The 24,430-nt window shown below is 43.9% G+C and overlaps 1 protein-coding gene across 4 annotated transcripts in view; it reads right to left on the bottom strand.

The window, feature by feature from the left end:
• nos1apa (nitric oxide synthase 1 (neuronal) adaptor protein a) overlaps positions 1-24,430 on the bottom strand; it is a 441,188-nt gene that overhangs the window by 156,774 nt on the left and 259,984 nt on the right. For all 4 annotated transcript variants that reach the window (XM_041208009.1, XM_041208010.1, XM_041208011.1 and 1 more), the window contains one exon: positions 9,422-9,530. In XM_041208009.1, coding sequence (XP_041063943.1) covers positions 9,422-9,530 — 109 coding nt within the window. The remainder of the gene's footprint in view (positions 1-9,421; positions 9,531-24,430) is intronic.

Below are 24,430 nucleotides of genomic sequence, written 5' to 3'. Positions count from 1 at the left end.
TGATACAGGGTTAAATGCGTGATTCATAAAGCTGTCTCCCTGCAGCAGCACCTTGAGACCGTAGTGGGACTTAATTGGAAAGGTCTTTCCAAAGATTTAGCACAAGGATTAGCAAAGAGTTAGGCTGACTGGCCTCCTTCCATGCTATAAGATTCTATGATTTGTTGATTCTATTATTTGTGCAAGTTATTATCGAGCAATCTTCCCTAGATACCGTGGAGGTGCCGGAAGATTGGGGAGTGGCAAATGTCACACCCATTATAAGAGGAAGGATGTAAGGAAAGCCGGAGCAACTACAGGCCTGTTCGTTTCAAGTCAATAGTGGATAAAGATTTAGAACAATAATCAGGGAAAAAAATCAATGGGCACTTGGAGGGGTTTGAGCCAATGAAGGAGAGCCAGCCTAGATTTATAAAAGGCAGGTCATGCTTAACTGATCTAATTGAAATTTTTGATGAAGTAACAGAGAAGGTTGATGATGGGAACGCATGGATGTGATCTATATGGATTTTAAGAAAGTTGTTTGACAAAATACCAGATAAAAAACTGGTTAACAAAATTGAGGCCCATGACATAGGAGGGTCCAATTGGATGAAAAATTGGCTTAAGGACAGAAAACAGCAAATTGTGGTAAATGGTTATCTTTCACATGGGAGAATGGTAGACAGTGGAATTCCTAAGGGTCAATGTTGGGATAATTGCTTTTTTGCTATATATACATGATTTGAATCACGATGTGCAGGGTAGAGTTTCAAAATTTGCTGATGATAATAAACCTGAATTAACAAACAGTAAAGATGATACAAATCATCCTCAACTTGACATAGGCTAGAAGAAGGGTTAGGTAGAGTGGAAGCAATATAGACTTAACGGCACAATTCCAGATGGTGCATGTGCATCGATCTTTGAAGGTGGTAGGACATACTGAGAGACTGGTTAGCAAAGCATATGGGATCATGGGTTTCATAAATAGAGGCGCTAGGTAAGAAGCAAGAAGGTTATGGCGAACCTTTATAAACTCTGGTTAGGCCCCTCATGCCACCAATTCCATCCCTCTCCTTGGCAACTCTCTGAGGTTGAGCCAGGTTCTTTGCAACCTTGGTGACATATCCTGACTTGCTGATTGTTTCCATCACTTTCTGTTTTTATTTCAGATTTCCAGCATCTGCAGTATTTTGCTTGTGTGACGATAGTGTTCATCCCGCTCTCAAATACTTCAGGAATCACCTGCTCTTCAATATACTTTTGAAATTCTATGACCAGAAGCCCATGTTATGTCAGATGTGCAGGTAGCCCCTATATTGTGGTTTAATGCTCAGTCTGAATCAGGAATCCTGTCTTCTGTTTCGTGACTGAATTGGCTCCTGGGTCATCAAGATGAAAGCCAATAACTGAATTAGTTGCTTCCGTGAGCTAATGCATCCATCCATTTCTTCTTAATGGATGCAAAAGAAATATTCACTCCATGATTTACCAGTCCATTAGGAAGACTGTTTAATTTAATAACAGTAAGTATACAATACAATTTATTAATGTTACTCAGAATTTGAAAAGAATGGCACTAGATTAGGTGGGGTCCAATAATTACAGTTGTAATGAATGTTTTAAATACCAGCTAAAGTGAAAGACAACAATGCATCTAAAAACAGAAAGCCTGCTGAGCAGTTTAAAATAAATAAAATGTAATTGTATGATTAGGAGCTGCACAATGGGTAATGGCCATTGCATGTACTTTATGGATAATGGAATGACTTTCCTTTGAACTGCAGCCAAATCTGAATCATTTCAATTTGGTACCACCCCATGAGCACAACTGCACGGTGTTGACTCCAGCCAGCTACACGTTTCAATTCCACGGTGAAAATAAAGCTGTTCATATGATCCCAAGTGATCATTGGGCTCACCTCAGTCTTACTGAGCAGCCCAAGGGATGGAAAAACAAGTGTGGGGCTTATGCCCCATACACTGTTGCGCAAAGCAATTCACAATGAGAATCCCTGCGGATTTTGAAAATTCTTTCATGGGATGTGGGTGTTGCTGGCAAGGCCAGCATTTGTTGCCCATCCCTAATTGTCCTTGAACTGAGTGGCTTGCTAGGCCATTTCAGAGGGCAGCTAAAATTCAACCACATTGCTGTGGGTCTGAAGTCACATGTAGACAAGACCAGGTAAGATGGCAGATTTCCTTCCTCACAGGATATTAGTGAACCAGATGGATTTTTACAACTATCAATGATAGTTTCACTGTCACCATTACCAAGACTAACTTTATATTCCAGATTTATTAATTGGATTTAAATTCCACCAGCTGCTTTGGTGTGAGTTGAACACATGTCCCCAGAGCCCTAGCCTGGGCCTCTGGATTACTAGTCTGGTGACATTACCACTACACCACCATCTCCTCCTAATAGAAGCACATGGCAATGGTGTGGGCTCCAATTGCTGACCGTCATACAACTCGAGCAATACTTTCAACTAGGTTTGTCTACCCTCCAGGATGTCCTGGAGTCTCTAAGAATTGATGATTAATTTTTCAAGGCTTGGCCACAAGGAATCCTGGCGCAAAAACTACAGGGGCATTAAACGAAATATATTTTTCTCAATTTCCTTGGACACTTTATTTTAAAACATTGAAGATGGGTAAAAAGGGCATTTGACATGACAAGCATCATCCAATCAGACAATGCAGAGTCTTTTCACATTCCAACTGGCTGTGCGACTACAGTGTGCCATGAGGCTGGACGTATTGGGCGGCCAATGGAGGGAGTGTGCGGACAGGACATGTGATGAAGCCTCCAGGGAAACCTTCAACCAGAGTTAGCAACCCTGGACATTCAGAGCACAGGCCATTGACAAGGCACACAGCATTCCTGAAGCAAATGAAAAGCATTAGAATGGGCCTATGAAAAATCCAAACTATGTAAGTACACTATGCGAGAAGTCACAAATTGGTACTTGCAGACTGGCCTCGGGAGGCATTTCTGAGTTACATTGTCCAACTATCACAGTGTGACTGCAATGGAGCTCTGTGATACAGGAGCACGGCACTGCATGGATTCTTCCAGGCAAGATCACTTTTCATGCAATGAGAATGTTCCAACGACAGCCATTTTCTCCTAACATTGCAACTCAAAAATACTTCTCATAAAATTCTCAAAAGTTTTGAGACACAACCTGCACAGTTTTAAAACCACCTTTAAAATCATGCACCACACAAGGTGGCCATTCAGCCCATTGTGCCTGCACTGGCTCGTTGGTAGAACCATCCAATTAATTCCGTTTCCCTGCTCTTTTCCCTGCAAAACGTTTCCCCTTCTGATACTTACTCAATTCTCTTTTGAGATTTACTGTTGAATTTGCTTCTACCATTCTTTCAGACAGTACATTCCAGCTTTGTCGGTCAGAGTTAATCTACAGCTGCTAATTTTGAGACTACCTCCCAGAGATGATCTGGTGCCTTTTGCTTCCGTGCACTCACTAGTGACCCGAGATTTACTACTGAGGTGCACACTGAACTACTTCACATTAGCATGAAAGCAGCATTACAATTCTACAGCATGTAGGACATTGCGTTTAAACATCACTTGGTGCTGGGTGGATAGCTTTGGTAAATATTATACAGCATTGGAACAGGTAGCTGATAAACGAGGAGGTTTCCTGCTCTTCACATCTGTGTCCATTTTTGTTTTTGGAGGTTTCACCTACTATGTTTGAAGGCTCATCAAAGAGCGCGAGCAGATTTAGTTATTCCTTTTGAAGTTGTGTGACACGTCTGATCAAATCAGCACTGGTGACAGTGTAGATCCTCAAAGCAAGTAGTATGTTCTCATTAGGAACTGTTCTTTAAAACACAATATCCACAAGGGTTGAACATGGTATACATAATGTGCTAATGGTTTCGGGTGGGAGAAGACCTTTGGCCCATCCAGCCTACTTGTCCACAATACTCTTTGGTACATTTTGAATAAATCTGAATCCCATTCGTTGACAAGAACCTGCATCTCTTCTCTTCTTGAAACCCATTCGCTTTCTTGAACCAAGGTGAATGCTGGTAATGCACACAAGAACTAGGAGCAGGGCTAGGCCATTCGGCCCCTTGAGACTGCTCTGCCATTTGATAAGATCACGGCTGTGGCCTCAACTCCATTTTCCAGTCTACCCCCATAATCTTTGAGTCCCTTGTCAATCAAAAATCTAGCTCGGCCTTGAATATTTTCAATGACCCAGCCTCCACTGCTCTCTGGGGAAGAAAATTTCACAGATTAACAACCCTCTGAGAAAATATTTCTCTTCATCTCCTTCTTAAATGGGAGACCCCTAATTTTTAAACTGTGCCCTCTAATTCTATTCTCCCCCACAAGGGGAAACATCCTCTCAGCATCCACCTCATCAAGCTCCTCAGGATCTTATGTGTTTCAGTAAGATCATCCCTCATCATTCTAAACTCCAATGGGGATAGGCTTAACCTGCTCAACCTTTCGTCATAAGATAACTCTTCATCCCAGGAATCAATCGAGTGAATGTTCTCTGAACCTCTTCTAATGCAATTATACCCTTTCTTAATTAAGGAGACCCTTTTAGTAAAAAAGATCCTTTTGCATTTCCTTTTTTATTTTGTTGTCTTTAATTTGTAAATATGATCTCCTTGTGCTTAAATCCTATACATGGCAGAAAGGCTTACCTCGATCATTTCTGTCCTTTCAGACCTCTCTTTGTAAAAGAGAAAACACCCATGGGTATTAATCCTTCCTCATACACCATTCCTTTGTATACACACCATCCCAACATGGAAGCATAATTCCATTCCTTCAGCATTGCTGGTTCCAAATCCTGGAAATCTCTACATGCCAGCACTGTGGAAGCACCTTCACCACAAGGACTGCAGAGATTCAAGAAGGCAGCTCACCCACACTTTCTCCAGGGCAGGTAAAAGAGATGGAAAATATATGCTGGCTGTGCCAGTGACACCCACAACCCAAGAATGAATAAAAATGAAAGGCCAGATCTAGTTTTAAAGTGACCTCTCTGAATTTATATTCCATGTTATGCACGCTGACACTCCCCCCTGCTTTTTTTCACAAACTGGGAACATTTTGCTGGTGGTTTTAATCACTAAAAACCCATTATCTTTTTTAGCTCTGATCCCTCAAGTACATTCCAATTTGGCACATAATCTGCATCAATCAACAAAAATAATTAAGTTTGAGAAGAAGCAAAAAAAGATCTTAAAGAAGATGGAAGGACTGGTGGATGAGAGGCAGAGAGAATGTTAACAACATAGCTATCGCTCTACTTTGAAATTAGAAGAGGAAAACATCCAACATTTAATCGTTTTCGAAAATTAAGAAATTTAGGGGGGTTTTCAATATCTGTCGGTGGGGCACCTCAGGATGTGAATGCAGATTATGACTAGATAGGCTCTAAGCTGTAACAGAAATATCAGTAAACACACTAGCAGGCTGTGGAATGTTTCAATCAGCCTAAATGTCTTGTGGTATATGGTGGGTCCAACTCAATCATGCACCATCACCACTGCTGATAGTTCAAGGTGAACCATCTTTGCATACATTTAAGTTAAATAATTCAGCTCTTTTGACAGCAGTTTGTTATTGCTTTCTCGTTCCAATTTTTTAAGCATTTTGAATTTGTTGTCACACAATCCCGTTACTTTATATGTATAGAGGTCAGTCAATCAGAATTTATGGTTCTATTGTAGCATCTGCTCAAAGCCTTGATGAGGGGTGGAGTGAAGAAGATTTTTTATGAAATGCGCCATGTTAAATTATTAAACAGGTCATCAGAGATGGAGCATCCCCTCTGTGGGTTAAATCTTTATATCAGATAGACTTTGTATGCAGATTACTACTTTTTGCCAGTCTTCACTGACTAATTCAATTAGAATCTGTTTAGTTTTCACAAACATAAAAGCTTTACTGTTATATTCTGTTACTGTTCCAATCAATTTGCATTCCCCATTTATACAGGAAAGTTTTGCTGCTTCACACTATCTGTCAAGAGTACTTCGGGTACTGTTGTGACTGAAAGGGACAGCGAGATCAGATGGTTGTGACATAATCTGCAGTCATTTCTTTCTAAATGACCCAAATAACTCCATGTGGCAACCTCCTGCACATTTCCAAAGTTAATGTGGAAGTAGCATCCTCCTCTCATCTCCAAGTCAGGAGACTGTAGATTCAAATCCCATGCCAGAGGCTTCAGCAGATAAGCTAGGCTGATACTCAAGTACTGTGGTGAGTACTGTCACCTTTTAGATGAGACGTTGACTCAAGGTCCCTGTCTGCCTACTCAGATGGATACAAAAGATTCAATGGAACCACTTCAAAAGAAAAGCAAGGGAATTCTCTTTGGTGCTCTGGCCAATATTGATCCCTTGATCAACACTTATCTGGTCATCACCTTATTGCTCATGGGACCTTGCTGCATGGGGAAGTTGGCCGATTTTCCCACATTACAACAGTGACCCCATTTCAAAACTATTTCATTAGTTATAAAGCACTTCAGGACGTTCTGAGGTCATGAAAGGTGCTATATAAGTAACAGCCTTTCTTTCTCTCACCTACCATTTAATAAGCTTTGGGAGTAGGATACTAATGAAGACTGTTATATTGAGCACGTGAATAGCTATATGTAACTTGTCCGCTTATTGTTAAATAATGCTGGCCTAGTCACAGCAGCCAACTTATGGGGCAGGATCTCCTGGTTGGCGAGCAGTGGGGTGGGTGGGGGGGGCGGCGGTGCCTGCTTGCCGACGTTTAAAATGATGCGGGATGACATCGGGTGGAATTCCTGACGTCACCCTGCGTCATTCCCATTTTCAGGTCAGTGGGGGCACAGCCAAGTCAGCTGCACACCCGCTGACCTGTCAACGGCCTATTGAGGCCATTGAAAAACCAATTAAGATCATTAATGGACCTGCCTGTCTAACCTTAAGGTTGGTGGGCCACGGGCAGGATGAGGTTTTATGTGGATATTTAAATCTTTATCAGATCTTTCAATAAAAATTATGGACCACGTCACATGACAGTGTCACAGGAAGGGACATGTCAGGGAAATTTTTTTTATCATTTGTGTTAAAAACTTTAATTCGGGAGATCTGTGCGCTCTTGCGCACACATGTGTAAAAGAGCACACTCCCAGCTGAGGGAATCCTCCCCGCCGCACAGGGAGTGCATAGCGCTTCTGAGCAGATGTCACGCGGGGCAGGCCTTAATTGGCCTGCCCATGTAAAATAGTGGCGCGCCCCCAATTGGGGGTGCTGATCGGAGGCGTGCCTGCTCCCGCACTTGCCCACCGACGGTGGGGGGGGGAAATTTTTCCCATAGACTCTTAGATATTTACAGCACAGAAGGAGGCTAATTGGCCAATTGTGTCTGCACCGGTGAACAAAGATCTGACTACACTAATCCCATTTTCCAGCACTTGGCCCATAGCCCTGGAGGCTATGGCAACACAAATGAATACCTAAATACTTCTTAAATGTTATGAGAGTTTCTGACACAACCACCATTTCAGGCAGTAAGTTCCAGATTCCCACCACCCTCTGGGTGAAAAACATTCTCCTCAACTCCCCTCTTAGCCTTCTACCTCTTACCTTAAATCTAGGCCCCTATTATTGACCCCTCTATTAATTGAAAAAGTGCCTTCCTATCCACCCTATCTATGCCCCTCATAATCTTATACACCTCTATCAGGTCCCCTCTCAGCCTTGACTGCTCCAAGGAAAACAACGCCAGCCTATCCAATCTTGCCTCATAGCTCCGACCCTGCAGCCCAGGCAGCATCCTGGTAAATCCCCTCTGCACCCTCTCCAGTGCAATCACATCCTTCCGACAATGTGGTGACCAGAACTGCGTATAGCTGTTGTGCTCTTATACAGGTCACACCAAACCGTCATTCACTGTGATTCAGAACAAGCTGGAACCTCACTGTACATGTTGAATCACCTCTCTTGCGCCAACCCCAGGGGTGTGTATAGTCGCTTGGCATTGGCCACTGTTCCAAAGTTGCTTATCCAGCCAGGCAGTCAGAAAGTGGTATCAATCTGATTTGTGGCACCGAATCATCCTCAGTCCTTGTCATTCTGGGCTCAGTAACACAGAGCTCCATTGCCAGGCTGGCACCTTGGACAATGCAAAGTCTATTTGAGCAGACGAGGTCAGTACAATCTGTTCATGTAGCACTTGTGTTCTTACAGTTGCTGTAAGGGTAATTGGGAGATCAATACCAGACAAATGGACAAGGGAACAAGCCAATCAGTGACAAACCTTTCACAGTGAGGGTAGGGGCTAGGTTTTGACTTTGTGTAATAGTGTAAACCAGGCAATATTCTGTTTTACATCTCTTCCCATTTTTATTTCCATTGAATTCACTGGATAAGTGGGCATGTAGTTGAATGGAGTTCAAATTTACTCAGGTTATAAGATGTCACACATGGTCAAATGCTACCTTGATGTCAACTCAGTCACCCTCACCTCGCTATGTGATGTCATGTAATGTCACCATTGTAATGTGTGATTGTTGTTTAGAGGAGGATAGCATAGCAGTTTTCCTGAGCTCCCACCCAACTCTTTTGTACAGAAGCAAAAAGGAAATATATTCCGAAACTACATTGAAATGTTGGCACCACAATGATGAAGGTTTGAGCTTCCTGCCGAAATGTGTTCCCAATACAGCCACTGAGTGGAGGTCAGGGATGACTCTTAAGGATCAGGAGGAGGCAGAATGGGGAGAAGAAAAACTAGCTGAAGAACATGGAACTCTTTATCTGGGCTGCTCTTGGTATGTCTCTTGCAGTCAATTGAGACTAAGACTGACAGTGGTGTGGGAGCTGGGCACATGCAGCACCTCAGAGATACAGACTATCCATGCCCCAAAAGGGATGAGGAAGGGGAGCAAAACAGAGGTGTGGTTATAAAGTTAAGATACTCCATAAAGAAGAAAAAGGAAGATACGATTGAACAGGGTGAACACTTTTCTCTAGAACAGGGAAAACTGAAGAATGATCTGATGGAGGTATTTAAGATCATGAAAGCGTTTGATAGAGTTGACATAGAGAGGATGTTTCCACTTCTGAGGGAAGATCGCATCTGGGGACCATAATTATAAGATAATCACTAATAAATCCAATAGTGAATTTGGGAGAAACTTCTTTACCCAGGGAGTGGTTAGACTGTGGAACACTCTACAACATGGAATGGTTGAGGTGAACAGCATAGATACATTTAAAGGAAAACCAGATAAACACATGAGGGAGAAAGTATAACGTTATGCTGATAGTATGAGATGTTGTAAGGGGAAGGAGGCTTGGGTGGAACATAAACATCAGCATGGACTGAATGGTCTGTTTTTGTGCTGTACATTAAATGTAATGCTAAGCAAGTACGTATTCTATGAACTGGTACCTTCTTTTTAGATTTGAAGACATTGCATCTGAAAATGTTGCTGGAACCATCCCTGGCAATGTAACTGAAGATCTTGAGGTCTTGGGAGTCATGAGACACATAGAATATCCTGTGAGGAATGAGAGTAAAGAAAGCTGGTTAGGATGATTGCAGGCTACACAACGTCTCACATCATAAAGGTTAAAAGCAGAGATCATCAGAGGCCTATTTTATAAACAATTGAGACCAGGGACGTGGTCCAAAATTGCAAGTGTTGCTAAATGCCATGCAATAGTTTTAGTCTTCGTTCCTTTTTGAGGAACTGTGCTGCAGTTGCCAGGAAACACCACACAACTGTTGATGTACCTTGTCTCCTGGGGACTTAAACCAATCGCAGAAGTACTGACTAAAGGTGATTAACTCAAATCATTAACTCTTAGTTTCCTTTTGTACAAAAGCAAAATACTGCAGATTAAGGAACTCTGAAATAAAAACAGAAAATGCAGGAAGTACTCAGCAGGTCTGGCAGAATTGGTGGGGAGAGAAACAGAATTAACCAACTTTGAGGTCGTAACCCCTCACCGGAACTTCGGGATAGACACTGTCTGATCTGCCCAATGTATCCTGCAGCTTTCTGTTTTAATTGTAGATTTTCAGCCCCTGTCTTGGGTTGTTATTTTTATCCAATCCCGAGAAGGTTTGATTGTCCACCCCAGTATCACAGGAGTGCCTTCACTTTTCCGCTTGTGCAAAGCCAGCAGGTTAAAACCAATCCTCAAAGACCAAGAGGAATGATACAACTTCACACAAAAATAAAGAATGAACTTTTCAAAGAAGTTGTTAGGATGATACAGGCTGTTGCAGACTGATAGAATGCACTCAAATACCAAGCCCCATTCATTTTCCAAAAGTATCATTTCTTTTTATTCGCCTGATATCATAAAATAATCATGTACATCTTACTAAATTAATCTTTAGAAGAGCGTGATTCTTTTTGATTCTCTTCAGAAACACCAAGTTCTTTTCCAACAGTCCTCAAAATAATTGGGTTGCCAGTGTCTATTGGGTCAAGTTTTTAAACCAACCGGAAATAACTAGGTGTTGTTCTGCTTTAAATTCTGATCGTCTTCAGAACAAAATCTTGTAGGTTATCTAACAGAGGAACTGGCATTTCAAAGTCTCTACTGAAATCGTTTTTTTTTACTTATTGTTTCACAGGATGCATGCATCACTGGCAAGGCCAGCATCTTTGCCCATCTCCAATTGCTATTGATCTGAGTGGCTTGCTAAGTCATTTCAGAGGGCAGTTCAGAGTCAAACACATTGCTGTGCGTCGGGAATCACATGTAGGCCAGACCAAATAAGGACAGGAGGTTTCTTTTCCTAAAGGGACATGAGTGAGCCAGATGGGTTTTTACAGTTGATGATAGTTGTCATGGTCACCATGACTGAGACTAGCTTTACATCCTAGATTCATTAATTGAATTTAAATTCTGCTGCCATGGCGGGGTTTGAACCTGTGTCCCCAGGACATGAGGCTGGATCTCTGGATTACCAGTCCAGCAACATCACCAACTCCCCCATGTAATCTGGAATCATAACTAAATTCTGAAGTGGCTGATTAAATGAAGGAACCATTTTGCATATGTACAGTGCACTTCCCCTATTTAGTTACCAGCTTTCACACTGTGGTATCTAAGTGTAAATACAAATCAATGTCAATCAGTGCGTGCACACAAGTACAGAAATGGGCATGGTGAGCATGTGTGTATAAGCGTCTGATGAGAACAGGTATATGGTGTAAGCTCCCAATGTTGCCAGAAATGTTGGATTTGATTTGAATCCCTCCACTGAGCAGAAATGGGTGGCAGCAGAAGTACAGTAGTGCTGACAGTCCTGCTGCCCATTTCTCCCACTTCAATCCAAGGTTCCACTGGGTGGGTGAATCAGGAGGACACCTGGTTATCATCTATGCAGGTCAAGGTCCCCTGACATCCTCATTTAATAGGGTGGCAATGGCGTCGTGGTATTGTCACTCGCCTGGCTATCCAGAGACCCAGGGTAATTCTCTGTGGGTTCAAGTCCCACTATGGGAGATGGTGAAATGTGAATTCAATAAAAATCTGAAATTAAAAGTCTAATGATAACCACGAAACCATTGCCAATTATTGTAAAAACCCATCTGGTTCACCAATGCCATTTAGGGCATCTTCTCCTCAACTGGCCTGCAGTAATGTGGTTGACTCTTAAATGCCCTCTGAAATGGCCTAGCAAGCCACTCAGTTGTATCAAACCAAGACAAAGCCAATAAGAAAGAACAAAACCTGACAGACCACCCCCCAGCACTGACCTAGGCTGACGGACATAGCTGCGAGACTGGGTCCGCGGCAGGTGGTGAGGGAATCAACAAGAGGGAAAAACATACTTGACCTCATCCTCACCAACCTGCCTGCCGCAGATGCATCTGTCCATGACGGTATCAGCAGAGGTGACCACTGCACGGTCCTTGTGCTGGTGAAGTCCCATCCTCACGTTGAGGATACTCTCCAACATGTTGTGTGGCACTACCACCGTGCTAAATGGGATAGATTTTGAACAGACCTGGAAACTCAAGCCTGGGCATCCATGAGGTGCTGTGGGCCATCAGCAGCAGCAGAATTGTACTCAAACACAATCTGTAACCTCATGGCCCAGCATATCCCCCACTTTACCATTACCACCAAGCCAGCCCTGGTTCAATGAAGAGTGCAGGAGGGCATGCCAGGAGCAGCACCAGGCATACCTAAAAATGCGGTGTCAATCTGGAAGCTACAATGTTGGACTACTTGCGTGCCGAACAGCATAAGCAGCAAGTGATAGACAGAGCTAAGTGATTCCACAGCCAACAGATCAGGTCTAAACTCTGCAGTCCTGTCACATCCAGTCGTGAATGGTGGTGGCCAATTAAACAACTCACTGGAGGAGGAGGCTCCACAAACTTCCCCATCCTCAATGATGGAGGAGCCCAGCACATCAGTGCAAAAGATAAGGTTGAAGCATTTGCTACAATCTTCAGCCAAATGCCGAGTGGATGATCCATCTCAACCTCCTCCGATCCCCAGCATCACAGACACCAGTCTTCAGCCAATTTGATTCACCTCACATGATATCAAGAAACGGCTGAAGGCACCGGATACTGCAAAGGCTATGGGCCCTGACACATTCCGGCAAAAGTACTGAGGAATTGTGCTCCAGAACTTGCCGTACCCCTAGCCAAGCTGTTCCAGTACAGGTACAACACTGGCATCTACCAGCAACGTGGAACATTGTCCAGGTGTGTCCTATACACCAAAAGCAGGACAAATTGAACCCGGCCAATTACTGCCCCATCAGTCTACTCTCAATCATCTATAAACTAATGGAAGGGGTCAGCAACAGTGCTATCAAGCAAAACTTGCTTAGCGATAAGCTGCTCACTGATGCTCAGTTTGGGTTCCGCCAGGGCCATTCAGCTCCTGACCTCATTACAGCCTTGGTTCAAAAATGGACAAAAGAGCTGAACTCCCAAGGTGAGGTGTCAGTGACTACCCTTAGCATCAAGGTAACAATTCACCGAGTGTGGCATCAAGGAGCCCTAGGAAAACGAGTCAATGGGAATTGGGGGAAAAACTCTCTGCTGGTTGGAGTCATACCTAGCACAAAGGAAGATCATTGTGGTTGTTAGAGGTCAATCATCTCAGCTCCAGGACATCACTGCAGGAGCTTCTCAGGGTTGTGACCTAGGCCCAACCATCCTCAACCATCAATGACCTTCCTTCCATCATAAGGTCAGAAGTGGGGATGTTCGCTGATGATTGCACAATGTTCAGCACCATTCACGACTCCTCAGATACTGAAGCAGTCCATGTCCAAATGCAGCGAGACTTGGGACAATATCCAGGCTTGGGCTGACAAGTGGCAAGTATCATTCACGACACATAAGTGTCAGGCAATGACCATCCACAACAAGAGAGAATCTAACCATCGCTCCATGACCTTCAATGGCATTACCATCGCTGACTCTCCCACTATCAACATCCTGGGCATTACCTTTGACCAGAAACTGAACTGAACTGGCCATATAAATACTGTGGCTACAAGAGCAGGTCAGAGGCTCGGAATCCTGCGGTGAGTAACTCACCTCCTGATTCCCCAAAGCCTGTCGACCATCTACAAGGCACAAGTCAGGAGTGTGATTGAATACTCTTCCACTTGCCTGGATGAGTGCAGCTCCAACAACACTCAAGAAGTTTGACACCATCCAGGACAAAGCAGCCCGATTGATTTGCACCCCATCCACAAACATTCACTCTCTCCCCCACCAATGAGCAGAAGCAGCAGTGTGTACCATCTACAAGATGCACTACAGAAACTCACCAAGACGCCTTTGGCAGCACCTTCCAAATCCACGGCCACTCCCGGCTGGAAGGACAAGGGCAGCAGAAGGACAAGGGCACCACTACCTGGAAGTTCCCCTCCAAGTCACTCACCATCCTGACTTGGAAATATATCGCCATTCCTTCACTGTCACTGGGGCAAAATCCTGGAACTCCCTCCCTAACAGCACTGTGGGTGTACCTACACCACATGGACTGCAGCGGTTCAAGAAGGCAGCTCACCACCACCTTCTCAAGGTCAGTTAGGGATGGGCAGTAAATTCTGGCCTAGCCAGTGATGTCCACATCCTGTAAATGAATATAAAAATATACATAACACACCAAATTTAACTACCTACTGGACAGAAAGTCAACTGTGGCTATTCCACTCAGGTGAAGCCTGGCACAATGGAAGCCCTTTAAGTCTTATATTATAGCTGGGGGGACCCCTGGAGGAGCAGGAGTCCTCCTCAGGCCCCACAAGAATAATGCAGGCCACTGCCACCCTGGGCTTTGGTCTTTTACCTGATCATTGCCAACTCCCCTCCCCCACTCTGCTCACCCACCCAATCCAGCCGTATTGGCCAGGATACCTGTTTAGTGCCCAGTGTTTTTGTTAACATCGACCCGACCTCTTGCCATTACCAATTGGGCAGCAGGATGGCACTTTCCACCAATTTTTTAACATATATTCTTTCACTGGCACTTATGTGGTACAAATTAGCAAGCTCAATAGTTAAAATCTATCCCATGATATCTCATGCATGGGGGTTCGATTTGTGAAAGTTTAAAAAGATCACACACACTGTACATTTTAAATCAGGGGATAACTGAGTAACTTTCAATCTGTCCTTGGTATGTACTGGGCAGAGGAGTCACTGGCTAGGCCAGCATTTTTATTGCCTATCCCTAATTGTCCTTGAGAAAGTGGTGAGCAATCTTTGTGAACCGCTGCAGTCCATGTAGTGTAGGTACACCACGGTGCTGTTAGGGAGGGAGTTCCAGGATTTTGACCCAGTGACAGTGAAGGAATGGCGGTATAATTCCAAGTCAGGATGGTGAGTGACTTGGAGGGGAACTTGCAGTTGGTGCTGTTCCCATGTCCTTCTAGGTGGCAGAAGTCATGGGTTTGTAAGGTGCTGTTGAAAGGGCCTTGGTGAGTTGTTGCAGTGAATCTTGTAGATGGTACACAGTGTTGCTGCTGTGCATCTGTGGTGGAGGGAACGAATGTTTAAGGTTGTGGTGGGGTGCCAATCAAGCAGGCTGCTTTGTCCTGGATGGTGTCAAGCTTCTCGAGTGTTGTGGGAGCTGCACTGATCCAGATAAGTGAAGAGTATTCTATCACCTCCTGACTTGTGCCTTGTAGATGGTGGACAGGTTTTGGTGAGTCAGGAGGTGAGTTACTTGCTGCAAGATTCCTAGCCTCTGACCTGCTCTTGTAGCCACAGTATTTTTTTTGGCTAGTCCAGTTCAGTTTCTGGTGAATGGTAACCCTCAAGATGTTGATAGTGGGGGATTCAGCGATGCTAATGCCATTGAACATCAAGGGGCAAAAGTTAAGATTCTCTCTTGTTGTAGATGGTCATTGCTTGGCACTTATGTGGTACAAATTAGCAGCTCAATAGTTAAAATCTATCCCATGATATCTCATGCATGGGGATTAGATTTGTGAAAGTTTAAAAAGATCACACACACTGTACATATTAAATCAGGGGATAATTGAGTAACTTTCAAAAACACCAGTTGTCCTTGGTTTGTACTGGGCAGAGGAACAAAAGCATTTGGACCTGGCATTTACAGGCTGTATTCCAAAAGTTGTTTGCCCACAGGAGGCCTATTACATTTTAAGAGCAAGATTAAGACTAATGTTAAGTGACATAGTGAAATTCCAGGGGTCTAGTGAAAGCAGAACTGCACACAAGCACATGCTACTGACTTAAGACCAAAGGATGCAAATAGGCGTGAGGGCAAAATGATTAATTTGACCATGTTCACAGGGAACGATTATAGCGCCTTACACTTGTTTGGATGCAGTGGTAAAAACAAGGTGAAAACGGAGACTGAACAGACTCATTTAAGTGCCCCCACCCCCAACTCACCCCGAGACCATAGCTTGAACAACTTCAAATATTTGTCCTCGAATCATTACCAAGCATGAATGGTTCACTGGGATAAAGGGAGCTGGAGCTACCAATTATGGCCAAAGGAGGTGGGGGGTGTGGAGAAGGGCACAGCATAAAGGGGAGCTTACTGGAACTGAATCAGGTCAATACAGTGCCAATGGCTCCAGCATTGATTACCAAGAGACTGCTCTGGAGTAATAGGGAAAGATACTGGCATAAAAAAGGCCTGCATTTATATAGTGCCTTTCATGACCACTGGATGTTTCAAAGCACATTACAGCCAATGACGAGCTTATGAAGTGTACACTGTTGTAATATAGAAAATGCTGCAGCCAACTTGTGTACAGCAAGCACCCACAAATAGCAACATGAGAATGACCAGATAATCTGATTTTGAGCTGTTGATTGAGGGATCAACAACAACCAGGAGAGGTTCAACTCCCCTGCTTGCCTTCAAAATAGTACCATGGGATTTCTTACATCCACCTGAGGGAAGATGGTTTAATGTCTCATCTAAAAGACAGCACCTGCGACAGTGTAGCATTCCTGTCGTGTTTTATTAGTGCCGGCCTAGATTTTCCTGCTCAAGTTCTGGAGAGGAACCTGAACCCACTATATTCTGACTCGGAGGTGAGAGTAAAACCAATTGAGCCATGGCTGACACAATGATTCAGATGCCTGGATAACCCTGGGGGCTCCTTCAACACTGACCTCATCGAGTGTCCTATGCCGTGGTCACCTGCTGTATCTTGCACAGCCTTGCTTCATAACAGGCACAAGATCGAGCCAAAGGATTTTAAACAAACAGTACAAGGAACCTGCTGTGGATATTGAAAACACTCCACCTCAGACCAGCAGTTTCAGCTGTGTCAGCCCAGTGGGAGAGGCATGGGCAGAGTTTCAGATTGGAAATCCAGAAGCCTGGGTTCCCCTGCCTGCTGTGGGGATTTTACTTCACAATGTGCGTCTTATCACCTGAACCAATTGCCTGGCTTCCAGTCAGGCTGGAACAGGCCACAGGAACAGATAGGTCTGACCTCCAGCATGGGTGTGGTCCCCAATCCAAGGGGGCCATTTTTTTGAGGGGGGGACTGCATGATTCCCTAGAGGCCAGGGAAGGAGCACTTCTGACCATGGCCCACAAACAGCACTGTGATGTCACTTGCCTTCTCCCTAAAGTTGTGTTTGCCTCACTTTAGCTGCTGGGTTTCCCAGAGCCCACTTGTAAAAGCTGCCAATCAGGTTCAATCAGAAGCTGCCAGCCTTATTAACATATTTAAATTGCCAACCCTTTTGGCAGCGGGTTGGCTGGCTGGCTCTTGTCCCACCCCCATCAAACCCGGAGGTGGGTGACTGGATTGGATTTCAGGTTCTAAAAATTTAACATCTGTCCCAAACCCAATCCACCTGTTTTCATGCACTAAAATTAAACCCGAAGTAAACATAGCAGGAAGATTTTCTTACATTCTCTCCAGTATTCTGCCTGTCTGTTAGTGCCAATACTAACATACAACAACTCACATTTATATAGCATCTTTAAATGCAGGAAAATGTCCCAAGATGCTTCATGGAGCATTATCAAACAAAAAATTGACTCCAGCCCAAAGAATGAGATATTAAGGTAGATGGTTAAAAGCTGTGTGTTTTCACATGTGTCTTTCAAAAGAGAGGGGAGGAGAGGCAGATAGATTTAGGAAGGGAATTCCTGACTTTAGGGACTAGATGCTTGAAGGCACAGTTGCCAATAGTGGGATGAAGGAAGTGGGGATGTATAAGAGCCCAAAGTTGGAGGAAAGCAAAGTTCTAGGAAGGTGTTAGGGTTATAGGAGAAGGTTCCAGATATAGAGGGATTTGAACACGGGTAAGAATGTTAAAAACATGGAGGTGTGTTATACAGTGAGGAGGATAGTAATAAACTTCAAGAGGTCATAGACAGGCTGGTGGCATGTACAGATAAATGGCAGACAAAATTCAATGCAGCAAAGTGCGATGTGATACATTTTGATGGGAAGAATGAGGGGAGACCCAAGCCAAATGGTACAATTTTACAGGAGGTGCAAGGAAAGAGAGAGAGAGCTGGGATTGTTTGGGTACAAATCTTTGAAAGAGGCAGAACTGCTTAACAGAAGTTCATAAATCAAATGGGATCCTGGGTCTTGTGAATAAAGGCAAAGAGAACAAAAGAGAGGAAATTGTGCGAAACCTATGTAAAATACTAGTTTGACATCAGCTAGAGTATTCTGTTCAATGCTGGGCACCACACTTTAGGAAGGACGTGAAGGCTTTTGGAGAGAGTGCTGAAGGGATTTACTAGAATGGTTCCAGTTATGTTGATAGACCGGAGAGAAGGCTAAGAGATGATTTGATAGAGGTGTTTACAATCATGAAATGTCTGGATGGATTAAATTAAGAGAAACTGTTTTGAACAACCAGAGGACACAAACTTAAGACGATTGGCTAAAGCTGACCTGAGAAAAAGCATGTTTTTGAAACAATGAGTGGTTGCGATCTGGAATGCACTGCCTGAAAGGCTGATGGATACAGATTCAACAGTGGCTTTCAAAAGGGAAAGGCAAAATGCTGCAGATGCTAGAAATCTGAAACAAAATCAAAAAATGTTGGAAAAACTCAGCAGGTCTGACAGCATCTGTGTAAAGAAAGGCAGAGTTAACCCTTCAAGTCTGTATGACTCTTCCTCAGGGGGAATTAGATAAATACTTGAAGGAGAAAACAAAATTACAGATATCTGGGGAGAAAGCAGGGAAGTGGATTGCTCTTAAAAGAGCCAGCAGATTCTCAGTGGGTCAAATGACCACCTTCTGTGCTGTATTATTCTATCATAAAAGTGAGATGTTGATGAAATGGGAGTATAATGGGAAGATAAAAACAAAAAAACTGCGGATGCTGGAAATCCAAAACAAAAACAGAATTACCTGGAAAAACTCGGCAGGTCTGGCAGCATCCGCCGATGCTGCCAGTATAATGGGAAGATTTGACCCATCCTGTATTTCCAATAACATTGTAAACAAATTTTAATTCTACTGAAATTGTACATTTCAAGCAAAAATAGGAGGGAATCGTCACAAGCATACTTACAATGCTGATGCATAGAGACCAGAGGAATCCTTACTCCAATCTCTTGCTAGGAGGTAAGGCATATTGACCTAAGCAGCTTTGCTTTCTTTGACAGCAAGTTACACACTATTAGCCTGCACAGTATTATAAGAGCAAGCTGAGGAATCCTGCTCACACAACAAAGGAAAATTAAAAGCAGGAGGAAATGAAGAAGTAGATAAAAATAACTCAAGTGGAATTCTCCTTGTCCCAGACAAACACTAACAGACAGTTTGAGATTAACTCAATGGTCTGATTGCTGAGTACCTTTAGTGTTGGAACAGCAGTGGCTTTTAATAGATTGCCTTATCCTGTAATTATCTGTTGCGTTTCTCTGGTGATGGCATGCCTTCAACAAGGCTCTCAGTGAACAAAGACAAACAGAGGCTACTACTATGCCTCATGAAGGTTATTTACTACCTTTCCTAAGAAAAGTTGTAACTCTCTGTCCTCTGCCATCGAATGCATCAAGAACACAAATAAATCTCATTAAATATATAGATGCTTTACATCAACAAGCTCCAGACGTATCCTCGCACTGATATTGCTTCCTTCCAATCTTTCTCCACTTCTCCAGAATGTGCCAGTTCCTGCTGGGGTACAGTTCTATGCGTGGCCACTACAGCCAGTACATCTCCCAAATGATCATTCTTCATGTGTATCTTGCAGCATGAGAGTGTCAGCAAGCTAGGGAGAGGCAGCACAGCTGAATCTGTCTCTATCTAGTATCCACCAGCAAACAGTTTTCAGCAATATCAATCAGGAGTTGGAACCTTGCTCAATCATTTCTTCCTCTTTGCCCCCAGCCTGGGGATAATGGCACCAGTTGTAACCCCGCTACTACCACCATCTTATTTAGGCTGAACTGTCACAGACTTGGAACCAGTGGAGTTCAGCAGCTCGTGGCTTTCACCAGCTAGAACCTCACTCACGATGTTGCCATTGGCTGCATTTATCTGGTCCCACCAGCATTGGGCATTGTCGTAGGGCGGGACAGGAGAATTTGGAGACAAGCCAAATGTCAGTTGAGTTTTGGTTGCTCTCCAAATTTTCCTGTCCCGCCCGTGACGATCCCGCTGCAGGTGGGACCGGAAACACAAATTAAAATGGAAGTTAACTTGACTGGATGAGTCATTGATTCTACCTTCCCTGTGATATGATCCTGCTTCAGACCCCCAGGTTTTGGTACTATCCAATCAGGGACAAGTAACTTTTTGTTTGAAGCTACAGTCCATGGTTTTGGAACAAACAAAATAAGCTTTAAAATACAAAGTCAGAAACGTAAAACAATTTACAATATCTATCTTATACCCTAACATTCAGGCTTACCATAAAGTAAATGTGAATTTACAGGCAAACTATGACCTACCACCCATACTACACATTAAATAGCAAATGTGATCAAGATAGATCCTGTGGATTCCTCAGCAACCCAGCCAGATGTCAGTAAACACTGAGTCCACCAATCTCTTTGAAACTCTGTCTCCCTAATGAGGAATTGCAACTCTTCACCCTTCCCTTTCAAAGATCTAGCCTTGGAATTCCCTCTAAAAGTCACTTTGACTCAGATTGCCTCAATGTCTGTGCACCTCGCAGGGTTTCAATCTCATCCCCTGAGACTCCGTTCCCCTGGATTCCTGAGTCTGCACCCCAGCACCAGCTCACAGGCACAGCTTCAGCTCCTCAGCCATGCTGCGCAGTTCACTGCTGCTCCAAAGGGTTACCTCTGCCCTAACAGCCTGCAGTCTGAAGTCACCAACTTTCTGCTGCCTCCTCAGATCTTCAGGGCTTCACCTGAGCCCTCACCATGTGCAGCCTGCCAACCACAGCACTTTTATTGCTTAGGGTCTCTTTCTTTGCTCCTCGTCCTGGTGGTTCCTTTCAGTGGTCTCTTCTTCCCAGTGGCTCCCTCTCTCTGGGATCTCTCATTGTTCCCTCTCTCTAGGTTCCCTGTCCCTCAACTCTTCTTTGGTATGGTGTCCCGTTCCTGGGTCCCATGATCAGGTTTTTGTGCTGTTTCCTTTTCACACAGGTGCCCTGAGAATTTGTCCATGGTCCAAAGAACTCTAAAACGCTGGACTTCATTCTTTTTATTCATTCACGGGATGTGGGCTTCACTGGCTGGGCCAGAATTTATTGCCCATCCCTAACTGCCCTTGAGAAGGTGGTGGTGAGCTGCCTTCTTGAACCGCTATAGTCCATGTGGTGTAGGTACTTCCACAATGCTGTTAGGGAGGGAATTCCAGGATTTTGACCCAACTACAGTGAAGGAACAGCGATATACTTCCAAGTCAGGATGGTGAGTGACTTGGAGGTGAATTTGCAGGTGGTGGTGTTCCCATCTATCTGCTGCCCTTGTCCTTCTAGATGGCAGTGGTCATGGGTTTGGAAGCTGCTGCCTAAGGAGCCTTGGTGAGTTTCTGCAGTGCATCTTATAGATGGTACACACTGCTCCACTGTGCGTCGGTGGTAGAGGGAGTGAATGTTTGTGGATGAGGTGCCAATCAAGTGGGCTGCTTTGTCCTGAATGGTGTCAAGCTTCTTGAGTGTTGTTGGAACTGCACTCATCCAGGCAATTGGACAGTGTTCCATCACACTCCTGACTTGTGCCTTGTAGATGGTGGACAGGCTTTGGGGAGTCAGGAGGTGAGTTACTCTACATAGGATTCCTAGCCTCTGACCTGCTCTTGTAGCCACAGTATCTATATGGCTAGACAAGTTCAGTTTCTGGTCAATGGTAACCCCCAGGATGTTGATAATGGGGGATTAAGAGGTGGCAAAGCTATTGAATGGAAGGGGCGATGGTTAGATTCTCTCTTACTGGAGATGCTCATTGCCTGGCACTTGCGTGACACAAATGTTCCTGGCCACTTGTCAGCCCAAGCCTGGATATTGTCCAGGTCTTGCTGCATTTGGACAAGGACTGCTTCAGTATCTAAGACATTGTGAATGGTGCTGAACATTGTGCAATCATCAGTGAAAATTCAAACTTCTGATCTTTTGATGGAAGGAAGGTCATTGATGAAGCAGCTGAAGATGGTTGGGTCCAGGACTCTACCCCTCACATGCGCGGAAACTCGCAAGGTCTGTTGGGACTCCTAGTTCCCAACTTCCACCAGACAACAAGGTAAGTTTGGATCTCTTTACACCTGTAAGTGCAGCTTTAAGTAATGCCTGTACTATATAATCACCACTTTTGTATTTTAACATTAAATATCACAGGAGTGTTACTTCTGCAGCTGTGAGAAATTAACTCAGAAAATACGAATTTATCCTGTAGGTTAGAAAATGAAAAGTTTAAAACTGATAGAGCTTCGTTCTTGGGTTTAATTGATTTTTTGTTAAGACCACGGATTAAACCAAGTGCTCATTCACCTGCACAGGTACATGCCTCACACTTTAATTCACTGCACATTAATTCAATAAGGTAAGGTGATTTGCTATAGTGCATGTTGGGCCTCAAAGTATTTCTCTCTGTTAGAGAGACAGACATGTGGTTATGTAGTTTGAGGGGCACCACTCACTCCAAACATAGGGCAAGGTAAGGAGGCAGGCTTCCATGAACTACCACAGCCAGTATGGGGACTGAAGCCACACTGTTAGCTTCATTCTGCACTACTCTCCACTACTCTCTTGACAACAGAGCTAACCAACCCCCACATTAATTTCATATTATTAAAAGGTTTTAGATCCATGAGCTGACAGTACTGATGCCAAACCATAATTGATGGACATTAATACACTGGAACAGATCATACTACACCCTGCGTAGTATTAATATGCAGTTTTAGGTAGTTATCACAGGTTGAATTGGCTGGCAAATGTGACTGAGCCCCATAAGCAAAATCAGTACAAGTATTTGCTTAATTATTCATGCAATTAAGAGAAAGCTAGGTGAGGATGTGAGGGAGAAAGAAAAAGGATATCCTGATAAGGTGAGACGAAGTAAAATGGAATATGGCTTGTGTGGAGAATAAACCCAATTGCACGGAATGGCTTGCTTCTGTGCTATAATTAATATTAAAAAGGTAACAATATTCATTTATAATATGGGGATCACTGAAATGCAAATCCACTACATCATTTTGTTTACTTGCTATTTTGAGACAGAGGAAGAAGAGTGCACACTCTGGGAGTATCTTCACCACATGGACGATAGCTGTCTAAGATGGCTCAGCACTATCTTCTCAAGAGCAGCTAAGGATGGGTAATAAATGCTGACTACAATACATGGATGTCGTTGTGTTGTAACTTAGGAGATCTGGAGTGAAAAAATTAAAGATACAGCAGGATGCCTCCTTCAGAGAAGGAGGACAAACAGTATATTTTCAGAATTGAAGGTTAGTCGCAAGACTAATGAGAGATGACAGATGATACACGAGCATTAATTTTAGGACATGTGCAGGGTGTTTATCCATCACCATTGTTCATGGAGTAACACCACCTAAAACATAAGCAGTCGGACTTCCTGTTGGAATTTCTGTGTTATAACTATTTGCAATTCCTTTCATGATTACCACATGAACTGATGGCCCAACACACTTCCCTCTTGCCTGCTCATTCCAAACTCCTTGGGGATTCTTACTTCCCTAAATAATCAGCAGCTGAACATTACATACTATATTACCTCCCATGCACTCATTGTGGAGTAGGCTGTGGGCTCCATCTACAGCACGGCCACAGGGAAAGGAACATATGTATAAGATACAATCACAAGCTTGACAGTGGTCTTGCTACTGTCAGCCCTCCCCCTATTTCTGTAACATTCTCCAGCCCTACAATCATCCAAGAATTCTACATTCCTCAAATTCTAGCCTCTTGTGAATTCCTGACTTTGTTTGTCCTGTCAATGGTGGCTGTGCCTTTAACTGTCTAAGCTCTGGAATTCCCTCCATAAATCTCCCCACTTCTCTATCTCCTTAAAACCTGCCTTTTTGGTCCTAACCTCTCTTTCTTTGGTTTGGCATCAATTGCTTTGTCTGTTCCTGTGAAGTACCTCGAAACATTTGATTACTTAAAAGGAATGTAAATGCAAGCTACTATTTTTTGTATGTTAGTTAAAATGATACCAAAGACATTAACTGTATTGGTCAATGAAGACTAAAGATTTACTTCACTTTAAATGAGAACTACTGGCTGTGCTCTCCTCACTCTAGCTCTTCCCCACACTTAGGGTAGGATCTTCCCCCCACTGGGGGGGATGGGGTTGTGTGGGAGTGGGCGGTTCCCAATTGGCGCCCTCAGTTGGGGGAACGCTGCCATTTTACATGGGTGGGCCAATTAAGGCCCACCCAGCGTGACGTGCGCCAGGAAGCACTGAGTGGTCCCTGTGTGGGCAGTGGGGTGGGGGGGATTTCCCTGAGCTGGTAGTGGGCTCTTTCACACATGCGTACGAAAGA

Source organism: Carcharodon carcharias, chromosome 16 (genome assembly GCF_017639515.1).
Source record: "Carcharodon carcharias isolate sCarCar2 chromosome 16, sCarCar2.pri, whole genome shotgun sequence".
Lineage (NCBI taxonomy): Eukaryota > Metazoa > Chordata > Chondrichthyes > Lamniformes > Lamnidae > Carcharodon > Carcharodon carcharias.
The sequence above is the reverse complement of the archived record's forward strand: the minus strand, read 5'-3'. Positions and strand labels throughout refer to the sequence as shown.